At 36.2% G+C, this 13,854-nt stretch overlaps 1 protein-coding gene across 14 annotated transcripts in view; it reads right to left on the minus strand.

The window, feature by feature from the left end:
- USP34 (ubiquitin specific peptidase 34) overlaps window positions 1-13,854 on the minus strand; it is a 139,809-nt gene that overhangs the window by 39,215 nt on the left and 86,740 nt on the right. For all 14 annotated transcript variants that reach the window (XM_068410804.1, XM_068410851.1, XM_068410820.1 and 11 more), the window contains 6 exons: window positions 13,026-13,130; window positions 11,886-11,941; window positions 11,665-11,785; window positions 7,943-8,126; window positions 2,479-2,642; window positions 1,369-1,434 (listed from right to left, as the gene is read on the minus strand). In XM_068410804.1, coding sequence (XP_068266905.1) covers window positions 1,369-1,434; window positions 2,479-2,642; window positions 7,943-8,126; window positions 11,665-11,785; window positions 11,886-11,941; window positions 13,026-13,130 — 696 coding nt within the window. The remainder of the gene's footprint in view (window positions 1-1,368; window positions 1,435-2,478; window positions 2,643-7,942; window positions 8,127-11,664; window positions 11,786-11,885; window positions 11,942-13,025; window positions 13,131-13,854) is intronic.

The following is a 13,854-nucleotide window of genomic DNA, read 5'->3' on the forward strand; positions in this document are numbered from 1 at the left end:
CGCCTATTCGGCAACAAAGTTAAGTGTTTAAATGCTTCTGATGAAATGTAAAGCAGTTTTTCACTAACTGATTATCATTATTATGATATTAATTATTAAAATACCATTCATAAAATATTACTAAATACCATTTAATAAATACTTAATAAAATTAATCATTAAAATAAAACTTGGCTGAAGGTGTGACACATCCAGTTTCTGCATATCCGTTCAGATACAAAATACAATATGAGGAACATCAGCCTCTATTTATGTATTTCTGGACATTACTGACTTAAATCTTGACAAGTGCTTAATTCTCATTCAAACTTCTCGATGGTATAAAACTGTATCATCTAGTTCTCAACTGCAGGTATTCAGTCAGAGAAAAGAATCTGCAGTATAAAGTAATTCTTTAGAATACATCTCCCATCCCACCGCCTTGCACACTGGGAATGCAGAACTTATTTACAGCAGAAGGAACTTTGTTCTTGTAAACAAGGATATGCATACTGTTTTCTTTTAAAGATGTGTGGGAAGACAGTGCTGCTTGTGAATATTACCTTTTTTTTTTGGAATAAAGTCTTTCTTCAAGATTTTAACAATGGTAAATCTTCATATGACTTTATGTTCCTATATTATTTTATACTTACGTAAATATCTAGACTTATTTTTTTCTATGATTCATGGCAGTCACTACGTGCCTAAATTGCTTTCCTCTATTTGTCTTCAAAGCGGTTGTGAATGTCTTTCACAAAAGCCAGTGCCAAGAACAAAAACACTCAGCTCTCCTCAGTTTTCTGTTTTCATTATTTCAGAAATGTTGCACTATTTTAACAACAGTGAACACCTGTGAACTGCCTCAATTTTGTTTGGTTCTGGAATTTCAGAATTTTTAGTTGCTTTTTAATGCTTTATTCCAACAGATTAACCTTTAAAATATTGGAGCAAGGAAAATGCAATGCACAAAATTAATATATTTTATTCTATCACCAGGGAAACTGGGCAAACAAATTGTTTCATGATTAAACGAAGAATCAAGCTCAGAACTCTTTACATCAGTGTCCATGTGAAACAGGATGAATAACAATGCTGTTGGACAGACACTCACAGCAGAGTGTTTGTTAAAAAGAAAAAATAATTTATTGGGATCTTGGCATGGTGCTCACATATGGAATCAAAACATCCTAAAGCTGAATAACAGCTTTAAAGTGGGAAAAACTATTTCAGTTAAGACACTCATTTACAAAACTTAGGCACAACGGACTTAGGCTGCCAAGAATTCACATATAGAATGGTAACTACATTTTTCTTGCTTTTTTCTTTTTTTTTTTTTTTTTTTTTTTAGGAAAATAGGATACTTTATAAAATATCCTCTTTCGCACCTACCATTAAGTATGTAAACATTTTCTGGAGTTCTAGTAGAGTGGTCTTGTGTTTCATATCTTCTGAATACTAAAAGAAATACATAAAAGAAGACTTTATCTTTTGCTTATAACTTTCCAAAAACAGCCCTTAAAAAAATGAGACAATCATCTTTTTTAAATAAAAAAACAACCACTTTATTAGGGACAATTAAGAAAAATGATTGTGTACAAGAACACGCAGTACACTATTTTACACCTATATATAAAGCACTATCTACTCTTTTTTTGGCATGTCAACAGTAAACCTAAGGCAAAAAGGAACTCTCTTTTCTAAAAATTTAGTGCAGCTGGGAGCTTTGGGGAAGGTGTTACAACAGACTGTAGCAATTTTGGAATATTTTTTTCAATGCATAGATGTTGTGGGAGTTTCTGATCAACCCTCTATATAATGCATTTCACATGCAAGACCAGCAGTTTCCCTCTTTTATGTTAATTTTTAATTTTTATTTATAAATGGCTAATTCTAGATGAAGTTAAGTGACAACTACCAATAACTTAATGATAACAAAAAATGATGAGGTCACTGCCAATTAGGATGCTTCACACATTATATATGCCCTGCTGATGTCAGAGATCAAAATGAAGCTCTCTCTTTTACAATAAATAGCTACAAGTAACAATATTATATTTCTGAAAGTTAACCAATGTGTGTGACTTGCTGTACTTCTGGTAGCATAAGATACGTGCTCTGGGACTTTATAAACATTCAAGAAGAATGACATTTATTCTAACAAAATGACAAATTAGGAGCTAAGGAACAACAGACAATTTACATAAAACCAAACTTGAATAAATCTAGTTGATAGCAATAGAAACATGAGTTTGAGAACATATTTTATTACAATGCTACCTTAAGAACCTACTACATTACAAATACATTTTAAAAAAAAAACGTCTTCACTTTAGACGTCAGCAAAAGAATCCAAGTGAACAAAAAGCAAACTGAGGTCCTGAAGAAATATTCTTTATCAAGAAGTGTTAAAAGTAAGTCTACTTTATCAGCATTTGCACTGATTTTAAAACTAAACTTCTACGAAAATCCACACGAGGAACACAGGACGCCAAAGCATACCTTTGCAGTAAAGATTGCTTGTCTGGCCTCTGGTATCATGTACAATTGCTGAATAGTGGATGCCAAGTAACACGTTGCTCCAAGATTAGTTAGACCCACAAATCTACATTCAGCGCGAACATCATCATGTGGCCAATAATCCCACTTGTAAGGTGCGTGGGAAGCTGGAAATAATATGAATCACACAGGGCAGAAAAAATAAATTCAAAGTACAATTTAATAAGACATAAATACAATTAAAAGCTTTATGCTTACAGTATAAAATGCATCCTGTTTATGCATTCCACCTTCACAGACATGTGCCAGACTGTACCTGCTCTGTAAGAAAATGCACTATAGGTACATCAGGAAAATCACTGGACACAGCAGTGAGCCTTTCTAGATGCTACACTGCTTTGGGCTGCAAGTGATTTGCTGTGCTCTCCAAAGCACTATTCATGGCAAGCATCATCTCTTACACTTGTTCTAGTAGTAGTATTACAACGCAGTAATGGTCTTCCAGCCTCTACGTTTAAGCTAAAGTTCGGTAAAACCACATAGTGTTGTCATCATCCAGAGCATCCATAAATTCTAAACGTTGGCTGCTATGTGTTTTTTATACACAAGGGTTTTTTATAATACGAGCCAACCATAGCACTCTCACAGCACTTGCACTGCCTAAACCACCAAGAACATACTTGTAACTGATAACATACAACACTTACGAGCTCCCAAATGTACACCAGTCATTCCCTCAGCACAACAATTAGTTGTAATTTCTACTACCCATTCCCACGCACCCCTATGTCACACTGAAAGAAAGCAAAACAGAGTCTCTGCACCCAGAGAACCAAGTTAGGGAGCCTTCTATTCATGTAACAAAACTCATATTTGGTATCAGAGATAACTATATATGAAGTGAGACCTTTCTTTTCAGAATGACATCCACTATAATGGGGATGCCAGGCTAGCAAAAGATCTTTTTGACCAGCACAAAAGATGGATAGATGCTTATCAGAGGTAAGACGCCAAAGTGCAGTGAAATAAAGTGCTTGGCTAAGCACAAGCTTGAATAAACTTGGGAATGGTTTTCATAGGAAGCGAAGGAATGTTTTTTACTGCACTTCAAAGCCATATATACCAAAGAAATCTGCAATCTACAAGAAAAATAGTGGTAAGCAAGAAGTGAATTGCCTAGAGAATGAGATTGAAAAGACATCTTCTTTTCCTGTAAATTTTCTATTCCTCTGTATTTCATACCAGATGTAGCAATCTATTTCTCATGCAGCACGGCACTAGACAAGTCAGGCGAGTCTGACAGACTCTCCTTAATAAGCCTTGTTCTGATATGGCTGCCAAGAAATCGGAAGAATGGGAAAGTTCTCCTCATCTGCCAGTCAGGAAGATGGTAACCAGACCAGACAAACCATTTGTAAGTGATTAGTACTGCTTCCAGACACCAACAGGCTTCTCTTTCTAGCATCCCATGCAGGAGAATGGAATGAGGAATTAATCATTTGAGCCGCAGAGGCAACTAAATGGCACAAGCACTAAATTACAGAGGAACTAATCAGTGCCCAAAGAAATTCACTGCAGTCGATCTTCCTTGGTATGCAAGAAGTCTGACACAAAAACATGCAATGTTTCTAGCTTTGCTATTCATCCCCAAGGATATAATTTCTCCAAAAAGGTAGAGCCTCCTAAAAATAATTCAGCACCTCTATTGAAGTATATGTTCAGATACATTGAGAAAAAGCAAGAGTAGTCTGGATTTATTTTACACTCCACAAAAGCAACGTGGGCTAAAGATTTCAATTTTAAATCCTTAATTATTTTGTCAAAGATTAAAGCCTCATTAAGGGTTCTTCTCAATTCATACTACCAGCTATAAATTCAGAAAACTATCTGGCATCCTCTGAACAGATCCTCACATCTCCACAGACCAGACCCACAGGATGTTCTGTTGCACAACAAATAATTGTTGTAATCTTCATTTTGGCATTGGCATCAAAACAACTATTAGCCCTGCAGCTTCAAGTAAGGAAGGAAAGAGTTTTAATTCTCCTGTTTCAACAAATCTCAGTAGTGTGACCTCATGTTACCTGGTTACATGGGCTGATCAGCCACTTGAAACAAAGCTCTCCTCCACGTTTAACCTCCTAAATAAAGTAATTAGCATGGCAGAAGAACACTAAATTCCCTCCCTTAACTGAAATCCTTAAATTGCAACATCTTAATTCACCCTTTCTGACGTAAGGGCTCAGCATCTATTACCCTGCTTATAGCTCATCAAGTTGTAACTACAAAGAAATCGGATGACTTCTTTATACTTCATGAGAACAGTCAGGAGTACCTTCCTCCTACTTCAATCCGACAGAGGGCTTTCAGAAATTGGACAAGGAATTACTCAGGAAGATTCTGTTTTCTCCACCCTGGGATTTTTAAGTGACTGTCTTCATTTTGATAATAAAACAGAATCACAGAATCAACCAGGTTGGAAGAGACCACTGGGATCATCAAGTCCAACCATTGCCCTGACACCACCCTGTCAACTAGACCATGGCACTAAGTGCCATGTCCAGTCTTTTCTTAAACACCTCCAGAGATGGTGACTCCACCACCTCCCTGGGCAGCCCCTTCCAATGGCTAATGACCCTTTCTGAGAAGAAATGCTTCCTAATGTTCAACCTGAACCTCCCCTGGCAAAGCTTGAGGCTGTGTCCTCTTGTCCTATCGCTCCTTTCATTCTTCCATATGGATCTTAATTAGAAAGGTAAATTTGAGCCTCATTTACATCTATCTTCTTTATTCCTCACTGTCGTTATAGACATCAGCCTTTTCTCAGAAAGAGACAGGGAAACTTGTAACCAAACTTGCAATATTCACATTCCATTTTAAGCAAAACAAAAATTAATTTCTTCCTCTTCAAATGACCGTGCATTTCTCTATATTCCACCTTCTGTTCATGCTTCTGCTCCAAAATAACATCAGACATTATCTTAAACTTCCCAGAAAGCAAAGCAGCTGGTATTGTTTCCCTCCTTTGGGCTGAATGGTTTTATTAGTCCTGGTCTTTAAAGAAACCAAAACTCCAAAACACTGCAAGAAATTTTATGAACAACAGAGGGTATCTAAATCCCCTCTTCAGTAAGCTCAGAGCCTGCATTAACTGTTAGCCCTCCCTGCTGAGGAAAGCGAGGAGAGAAGTCAGCTGACATCAGCTACTTGGCAGTTCATTTCCTACGGTATCACTTGCTGAAAATGCATGAAGGCATCCCTGTGTCTTCAGTTAAAAACACGGAATCTGTGAAGTAGAAAAAAGCACAGAAATCATTCTCTTCTTCCATCCATCAATGAAGGGCGCTACATTAGTGGAAACTTTAAAGGAAAATTCTGCTGCAGTTAAAACCTTACTACAACTACTTTACATTATACGTACTAGTAAGTCTGAAGAACAGGATACAGTTGTACATTTTAATACAACTGCCAGATACAGCCTTAGTAACATCATTTTTAATTAGAACTCCATTTTTTTTTTGTCTCAAGGAAAATATACTAGATAACCTTTAATAAGATGTTTTCTTTTTGAAAATTTTACTTGATTTTGCTGCATTTAATTAAAGCCATCTCTTAAGAGCACCCAGGCTTCAATCAGGAGTGTGAGGAAAAATAGCAGAATATCAGAGACAGCACCTGGTGAGACTAGAGGACAACTGTACAAGTGGCAGGATCAAAAATTTCTCCAATGAACCACAAAACCAAAATGATAAAACCAAAGACAGGATGGAAATTTATAATATTTTCCTTAATGTTTCTCCTAAGAAGAATGGAAAGACAGGCCTAAGACTAAGATTTTTAAAGACTAATAAGATTAGAGAGATAAGCAAAGTGGAAAAATCCAGTTTTAAGCATCTTTGGATCACATCAACGGAATACCAAGACTTTAAACAAATGAGGTATCAGAAGTCCTGTGTCAGTTGCACATCAGAAAGAGACAATGTCACTCTGCCAGTTGTAAGAAAATGGAACTGAGATATGCTGCATGTGGAGCAGGAGCACGGACCAGATGGGCTCTGGAGAACTCAGGAAGGAACAAGCAATCTAGAGAGGAGTGTTTGGGAGAAAGTAACAACTGTGGTAAATGTTATGGAAAACTTCAGCACCTAGGAATTACTGGGATTTGGAGTGAGAAAAAGACTAACTGTAAAAAATGAATGATTGCACCTGGAGAGATACAGACAACCTCAGCAGAAGATGCACTCACAGCAAACAGAAATATCTGATATTTTCGTAAAACATTCTTCAGAATATTTTCCCTGAATGTAAAGAGACTTTGGAGGCTTTTTAGAAGGCCCCAGGCATATGAGTACAGAACACAAGACATTATTACGATCAGACTTCTCTTTCGCTTCCTGAACTGTAAGGCACTAAATCAATTCCATAGATTATAATAAATGACAGATCCTCAGGTTACAGGAATTTAAACTGGGCACGTGAAAGGAAATCTATCAAGCTAAACATGCATAATGAGAATTTGCAAAGGAAAGATAAAATATTAACTAAATTCAAAGTTTGGTAATTTACATATTATACATAGGAACGGAGTTTCCAAAACACAGGAAGCATGAAAGCCAAGAGGCATAACCAAATTCTATTAGCACTGTCTGCAGACATCTGGGTACAGGCTGAAGTCAGCCACAAAGATATTGGAGACTCTGAAAACATGACAATGCTCTTAATGGCCAACACAGCTACAGTACCTCGGTGGGGTTTATGTACTTTGGTTTACGTATAAACGTACCATGTTTCTTCATGTTAGAAAGGGAAAACGGAAATTAAAATCCAGAACAAGCCAATGACACATGTAAAATCCACTTTAACAAAGTTATCTGTTTGTCAGTGCCATTTAATAGGACCACATACTTGAAATAACCAATATTTAAGAACAGATGATCTGAAAATTATACATGGGATTAAATCCACTCATTTGCTAGGTGAGCAAAAGATGCCTACATCTGCTCTGTGACACCACTGTGAGTGATGGTGGATAAGTAGCAGAGCTACAAAGGGGAATTTTAAGAGCAGTGCTAGTGGCTACAATGTCCTACTTCATTATTACTTTTGGAAAGTGGGACTATTCAGTTTAAGTCTAAAAATATTCTGCGTCACCTTCGTGTTTCCCTTTTTCTACCTGTGAATTCTTAACAGATCATTATTTTTGGAAAGTCATGAAATGCAGACACTTCTGATGTATTTCAGGAGGAATTGGAAACTGTGATTCAGTACTGCTTACAATGGTGGCTAGCCATCCCCGCCACAAACACACAGCCTCAGAATGGGAGTCTGTATTACAACTACCCTCCCATTTTCTTCACTAAGCTTTATAAATCTGAAACTTCAAAACAAAACTAAAAAGAACAGAAAATGCAAATGGACTACTTTTCCACAAAATACTCAAAAGCTAAATATGAATAAAGGTTCTTACACTGCATATGTTGTGCCATAACCCAGTTGTGGAGCAGCCTGTAGTTTTCCACGGACCCCTTTACCATTTCTACCAACAAGTCATAAGCAGCAGCCCTTGAAGAATGTGACTTGCATTTGGGCTGTTGTCTATCTTTCAAACTTGGCAGCAAGAACAGAAGATTGAAGATGTCTCTCAGAAACTCCTGTAAAACAGCTCAGTCAGCACCTTTAGCAGTTTGAACACATTCTTAAAAGACAACAGTCATGTATTAACAATCTTCTAGAAACTTCTATAGACTTTCTGACTTGTATACAAGTTCTGAATTACAAAGTTCAACAACTTACTTTATATTACATAAAGTGCACTGTAACCATATTATAGCCTCAAGAGAAACATGTCCACTGAAAAAGAATGACAAATCATGCTTGATTCATGACTGATAATTTAATTTGACAAACCACACACACATATTTTTAGTAACTTTAAGACTAGTTTCTCCTAGTGAAAGACAGCACATAACTTTATTCACTCTACCTGATTGAGTCTTACAAACCACTAATTAATCTTAAAACACACACTAAATTATGCATCATGTGTACTGTACATGTATTTTTGTGTTGTTTCATGTTTGCAATATTAACTGAAAAGGCACAAAGCACAGCTGTACCAAGTCAGGTTGCCTCTGGATGATAGATACGTATTACGCACCGTCATTTATCATCTGAGATTAATACACTAAAGAGATGGATCTGCCTAAACTTCAGTACCTTCCTTCTATGTAGCCAATTTAATTCAATAAAATTAAACCAAAAGTAAAATATTAAAAGGATAACAAAAAAATCTGTGTAGGTCTGCAAGAACATGTGGTCATACTCTTCCACAACGACAGCACCTTCAAAGAAGGCTTTCCTCCACCTTTCAGCTACGAAGTGAACATTACTAATTAGTCATTTAAGTGATATAATGACAGACCATGAAAGAAGAAATTCAGCAGAATTTATAAGGCAGTATTTCAACAAATTTCCTTAAACAACCAGCAATTCATGTACTTTATGTCTAGGGCTGATGACATGATCCACAGCTTACACTGCACTGCTTCTGTAAAATGCCTGCAATCTTAAACTGTATTTAATCATTAAATCATATTAGTAGTGTATCATTTTAGTTGTCTGCGTAATCAGACAATAAATCCTCTACCTCTGCAGAATTTTGATTTCTTTTTTTCCCCCTAATATATCTTCTTGAATTTATTTTAGGGACAGAATTCTTTCCCCTTTTGTAAAGCACAGGCTACCAATCCAGCTATTATACTTCATTCTACAATTTCTACACTATAATTAAAAAAAAATGTTCTTCCTGAATTTCCCCATTCAGGTATATTCAGTTAAGAAGCCTTTTAACATTAAGAGACAGGCTCTGCTGTAAAATCTAACCAAATTCTACGTATTTCAAAAAACAGTCTTCTGCAGAGTACACAGCAAAACCACCATCAAAAGCCTTGTTCCAGTGTGCAGGGAAATTCCTATAGTCTTAACATAAAATCTTAGAACCAGGGTCTTATGTTTATAGTTGAATAGTATGGAGAGGTCTTTCCTGGCCAATATAGTTAAACAAAGTTCTTCCAGATTTCTCCACACTTTGGAGAAAGAAAATGCCCAAAATTAAAAATAAATAGATACCTCATTTCCTGGTAGTTAGTCTGTATCAGGAGTGTGTGGGGCAGCAGTCTGATTCCTTTGCATTCCTAACCATCCATATCAGGTGTAGATATTACAGCTGATCAGCAGACCAGCTGCATCTACTAAGTGGAGTTTTAGACTGTGCTTTCAGCTGCAGCCTAGTGCTGTGCTGCAGCCTTTTTAAAACAGGTATTTTAACACACCAGCCACCTTAAGGTATCCCAGACTAGAAAAGCAGTAACTTCAGAGATCTGGCTCTATCTTTTTCTGATTAACAATCTCAATCTTGTATTTGTGCTGATTGAATTCTGGCATGCTGGAGCAGGGAAGACAACTCAATAGATTATTTTGCTCAGAGGCTAAATGCAAAACCCCAATCTTGTTAAAAATATATCTCTTTACCATCAAAGTGGCCTTAAAATATACCTTTCTAGTGAGGATATGCTAGCTAGTATATGTTAAAAATGTATTTTTGTCCATTTAGTGTGGAATAAGGTAGGCAGTGATCACCTATAAGAGACATCAAAGCAGGTAGATCGAGTATCCATTGCTGTCACAAAATGTGACCTTTAAAGTTTGACAATATTTGCCGAACAATAATTTTGTTTACTTAGTAAGAGAAGGAATCTGTAGGAAAGAAAAGGCACAGCAGAGTATCGGAATCCTCTGGGCAAGTATAAACTATATTCTGTATTTGCCAGTGTATTTTCCTGGACATTTTTTCACCAGCCTTTGCTCAAAGGGAAGCATGTGGTTTCATAATCCTGTTCTATTACATTGAACACAATACAAAACTCTTCACTAATGCACTTTATAATGTGCAGTTAATAAGTGTACTTAATTGTACATATAATTTAAAAAAAAAAAAAATAACAGCAGATCATGACTTAGTCTCAGAAAATGTTCTAAGTCCCTGTCTCTCAGCAAAGCCAAACTCTTTGAGAAGTTTGTTGTGGGCAGTGCTCTGTTCACATTCATCCATTTTTCAAATCAAATTTGTGGCCTCCCTGTAATATACTACATACATGCAACATACTTTCGATTCCGTATAGTATCACTCCTCTCTCCTTAAGCTTCCATTTTGTTTTCTTCTTATAGTTTTCATATATCCAACCTACATAAATCTGATCTTTGCATACCTCTTCTATTTTAATTTCTACATCGTCCTCCACACTGCACTCTGAATTAAATTCTTGCTTTAACTTAATCTGCAAGCTCTCCATACTTAAAATACACTTATTCCAGGAGAATTACATAGTAGTAGTCTTTTAAAATGCTGTTGGCAATGTAACTTTATGTTAGGTAGTGCAAATATGGACACTTAAAACTTTTGGACAGCAAAATTACCTTCGGGGCCATTTTGTGATAAGAGACAGAGTAACAGACAGGATATATGCAACATAATTAGATACAGGGGACTAGTTTCCTGGTGAAACCTCACTAAAGATCCAATCATAAGCTCAGTACAGTCTATAGAAAAAATCACCAGTTTAAGTCAGCTCTTACACCATGAATTTTAAATTTCTTTTAGTCCATGTGGCTCTGAAACACAAAGTAGAAATTTTTTAGCAGCTTTCTGTGCCTAGCCACTCTCTCATTTTACAAGCACAGGTGGAATGTAATATTCTTGTAACAGGTGTCTGCCACTGTGTAGATGTAGAGCTTAAAAGCTACTTTTAGATCACAACTGTCCCAAAATATGGTCAAAAAGCAGCTGTTGTTAATGATTTTTAAACCAGTTAATGCTGGTTTAAATCAATACTGGTTAATCAATACTAAAAACATTTAAAGATAATAAATGAAAACAAATAAAATTTCTGGATGTAAGAACTCTATCCTGAAATTAAATATAGTTAGAAAGGGAAGGGACTGTATGTGCTACTTTGTAAAAAAGGAATACGTGTGTTTTATTCATCATCCTAAGGCTAGGAAATATGATATACTATCACATATTGAGTCCTGCAATCAAAATAGCAGAAAAAAGGTGAAATGAAGAAAGTACAGTAAGAAGAGACGACAGTATTTTGATCTCTTCATGGTCTTTCTGTGTCCTTTTCTTACCTGGCCCTCGCGAGAAAATTTAAATGGTGGTTTGTGCTTAATAACACTTGTTGCAAGACGAAGCAGTCCTGTAAGTCCGTCATCTTCTATATTACCATCTTGATGGTCAAGGATTTCTCTGCTATATATACACATACATACAAAAGAAACATTAAAACTCTGTCCCACTAACAATAAATATAATGCAACTTGCAAGTGAAATTACTGTTAGCAATCTTTACCTCCGAATGCAGTCAGCAAGATGTCTTGCTAGTGCATCTAAATCAAGCAGCGTGGTCTGATTAAAAGTAAAGAAAATGGAATATAAATGGAAAATAATTATGTACTTCATGGATTACAATTTATAAGCCTAGTCTGAAACTATGGTTATGCTTTTGGATGAAACTGTATTACTGCACACAGAAAACCAGGGACAACTAAAACTCTTCTTTCAAACATGCTTGCAACAACATTTTAATACATTTTTATAAAGGTGGTAAAACTGTTTTTTAAAATCAATGCTGTACAGTTAAAATGAAGTAACGTTTATTCTTTCAATTCCAGATCCTACAAATATACTATATCTACCATACAAAAAAAAAAAAAGGAAGAGTACTATTTTAAGAAGTGTTTAATTGTTCTTTCTCACAAGAACACACAGTTTGTCATCAGAAGGTTGAAAAGTCCCATTAGCATTTCTTGCTTGAGCAATGTGCAGAAGAAGTAGGCAGAACTGTAGCCTAGCTAAGAGATTCAATTAATAAAACAGAAATGGAAGGAAGCTGAGCAGAGAAACATGAGAGGAGCATAAGGGGGTTTTGCCTCTACTGGGAACATCCAGAGTTAGAAGAGGACAAGACTTTTCCATTCTGGAGAAACTAGGATTAAGGCTTTATCTTCCTTCCCTTCCCACACTCCTGCCACAACACTGAGAACGAACCAGAGAGATTTATGCAGGGCCATCAGCCAGCACAAGCAGTTGCAGTTTGCCCAAAAGGTAACTTCAGTGCTTTAGAGATGTTTCAAAAGTTGTGAATAAGTCTTCTAACCTGTGCTAAGTGGCTGTTAACTATATTTTTTCCTTTCAGCTTTAGTCAAATACTTGATTATGTCCTCCTTAGACCGCATTGAAATTATCAACAGTGAATCTCATAGATAATTACAGTATTCCCAATGTCTGTTACCTTCACCTAAGTCCACCCTCCTTGTGTATTGTACCCATTCCTCCTTCTTGACTCTACAGGTTCAGTATCTGAAGCTTCCTTTGGCCAAGAGCTACTAAATCCACATCAGAGAGCAAGGAAAGCCGAGAGAACTAAAAGTGGTCTGAATACCCAAATTTAAAAAAGGAAACATTCATATGAATGCCAAGCAAAACCTACCTGACTTGCATCTTTGACGTGTATGTTATCAATCAGTTTGCACAGCAGCCAAAAATATTCCTTACAACCTGGTCGCAGCACTGTTTCTTCTTCATAATCCTCTATCTGTGAAAAGAAATTGCTTTTGTTCTGAAGTACATCAGACAAAGTAACTGTGTATTAAAAAAATGTAGTAAACTAGTAACTCTTACAAGAATATTACTTTCTACAAGCACCTATTTAAGATAAGCCAAGTACAAGAACAATGTGTTTTACAATGGTAACAGTGCACGTTCTTTTTTTCTTCTGAAATATTTATTAATTTTCTTGAAAGACTGTCAGGATGATCTGCCAGACCCTTAAAAAAAATTTAAAATAGTATCAACTTCATCCTAACTACTGCAAATTGCAAAATTTTCAATATTAGATTAGACAAAACATGAGAAACCTTGGCTGAATTAATCATTAGTTAGTACAATTCTGATTTTAAACACTTCTGACATGAGTCAGATAGTGCAAAATCTTCTGTAAAGTGTTTCAACTTTTTTTTTTTATATCAACAGAGTTTAAAACAAAAACAGACTCAAACTGAATGAACCACTCTCACCTGAAATCAAATGCCACACAGGGTCACAAGAATAGCTGCTTGACAGACCCAAAATCCAGGTTCACACTTCACTGCCATACAAGCCCATACAAGTGCTCTCCTAGCTATATCAGCTGAAGTCAGCACAGCCTCCCCTGACATGCACTGCTAGGTCTACAGTCCCTGACTGTAGGCAAAATCAACCAAAAGTTCAAACCATCTCTATTAACCTGCATACATTAACAGTGAGATCTCCTCCTGAAG

The sequence above is a fragment of the Nyctibius grandis genome, chromosome 1 (genome assembly GCF_013368605.1).
Source record: "Nyctibius grandis isolate bNycGra1 chromosome 1, bNycGra1.pri, whole genome shotgun sequence".
Classification (NCBI taxonomy): Eukaryota; Metazoa; Chordata; class Aves; order Nyctibiiformes; family Nyctibiidae; genus Nyctibius; species Nyctibius grandis.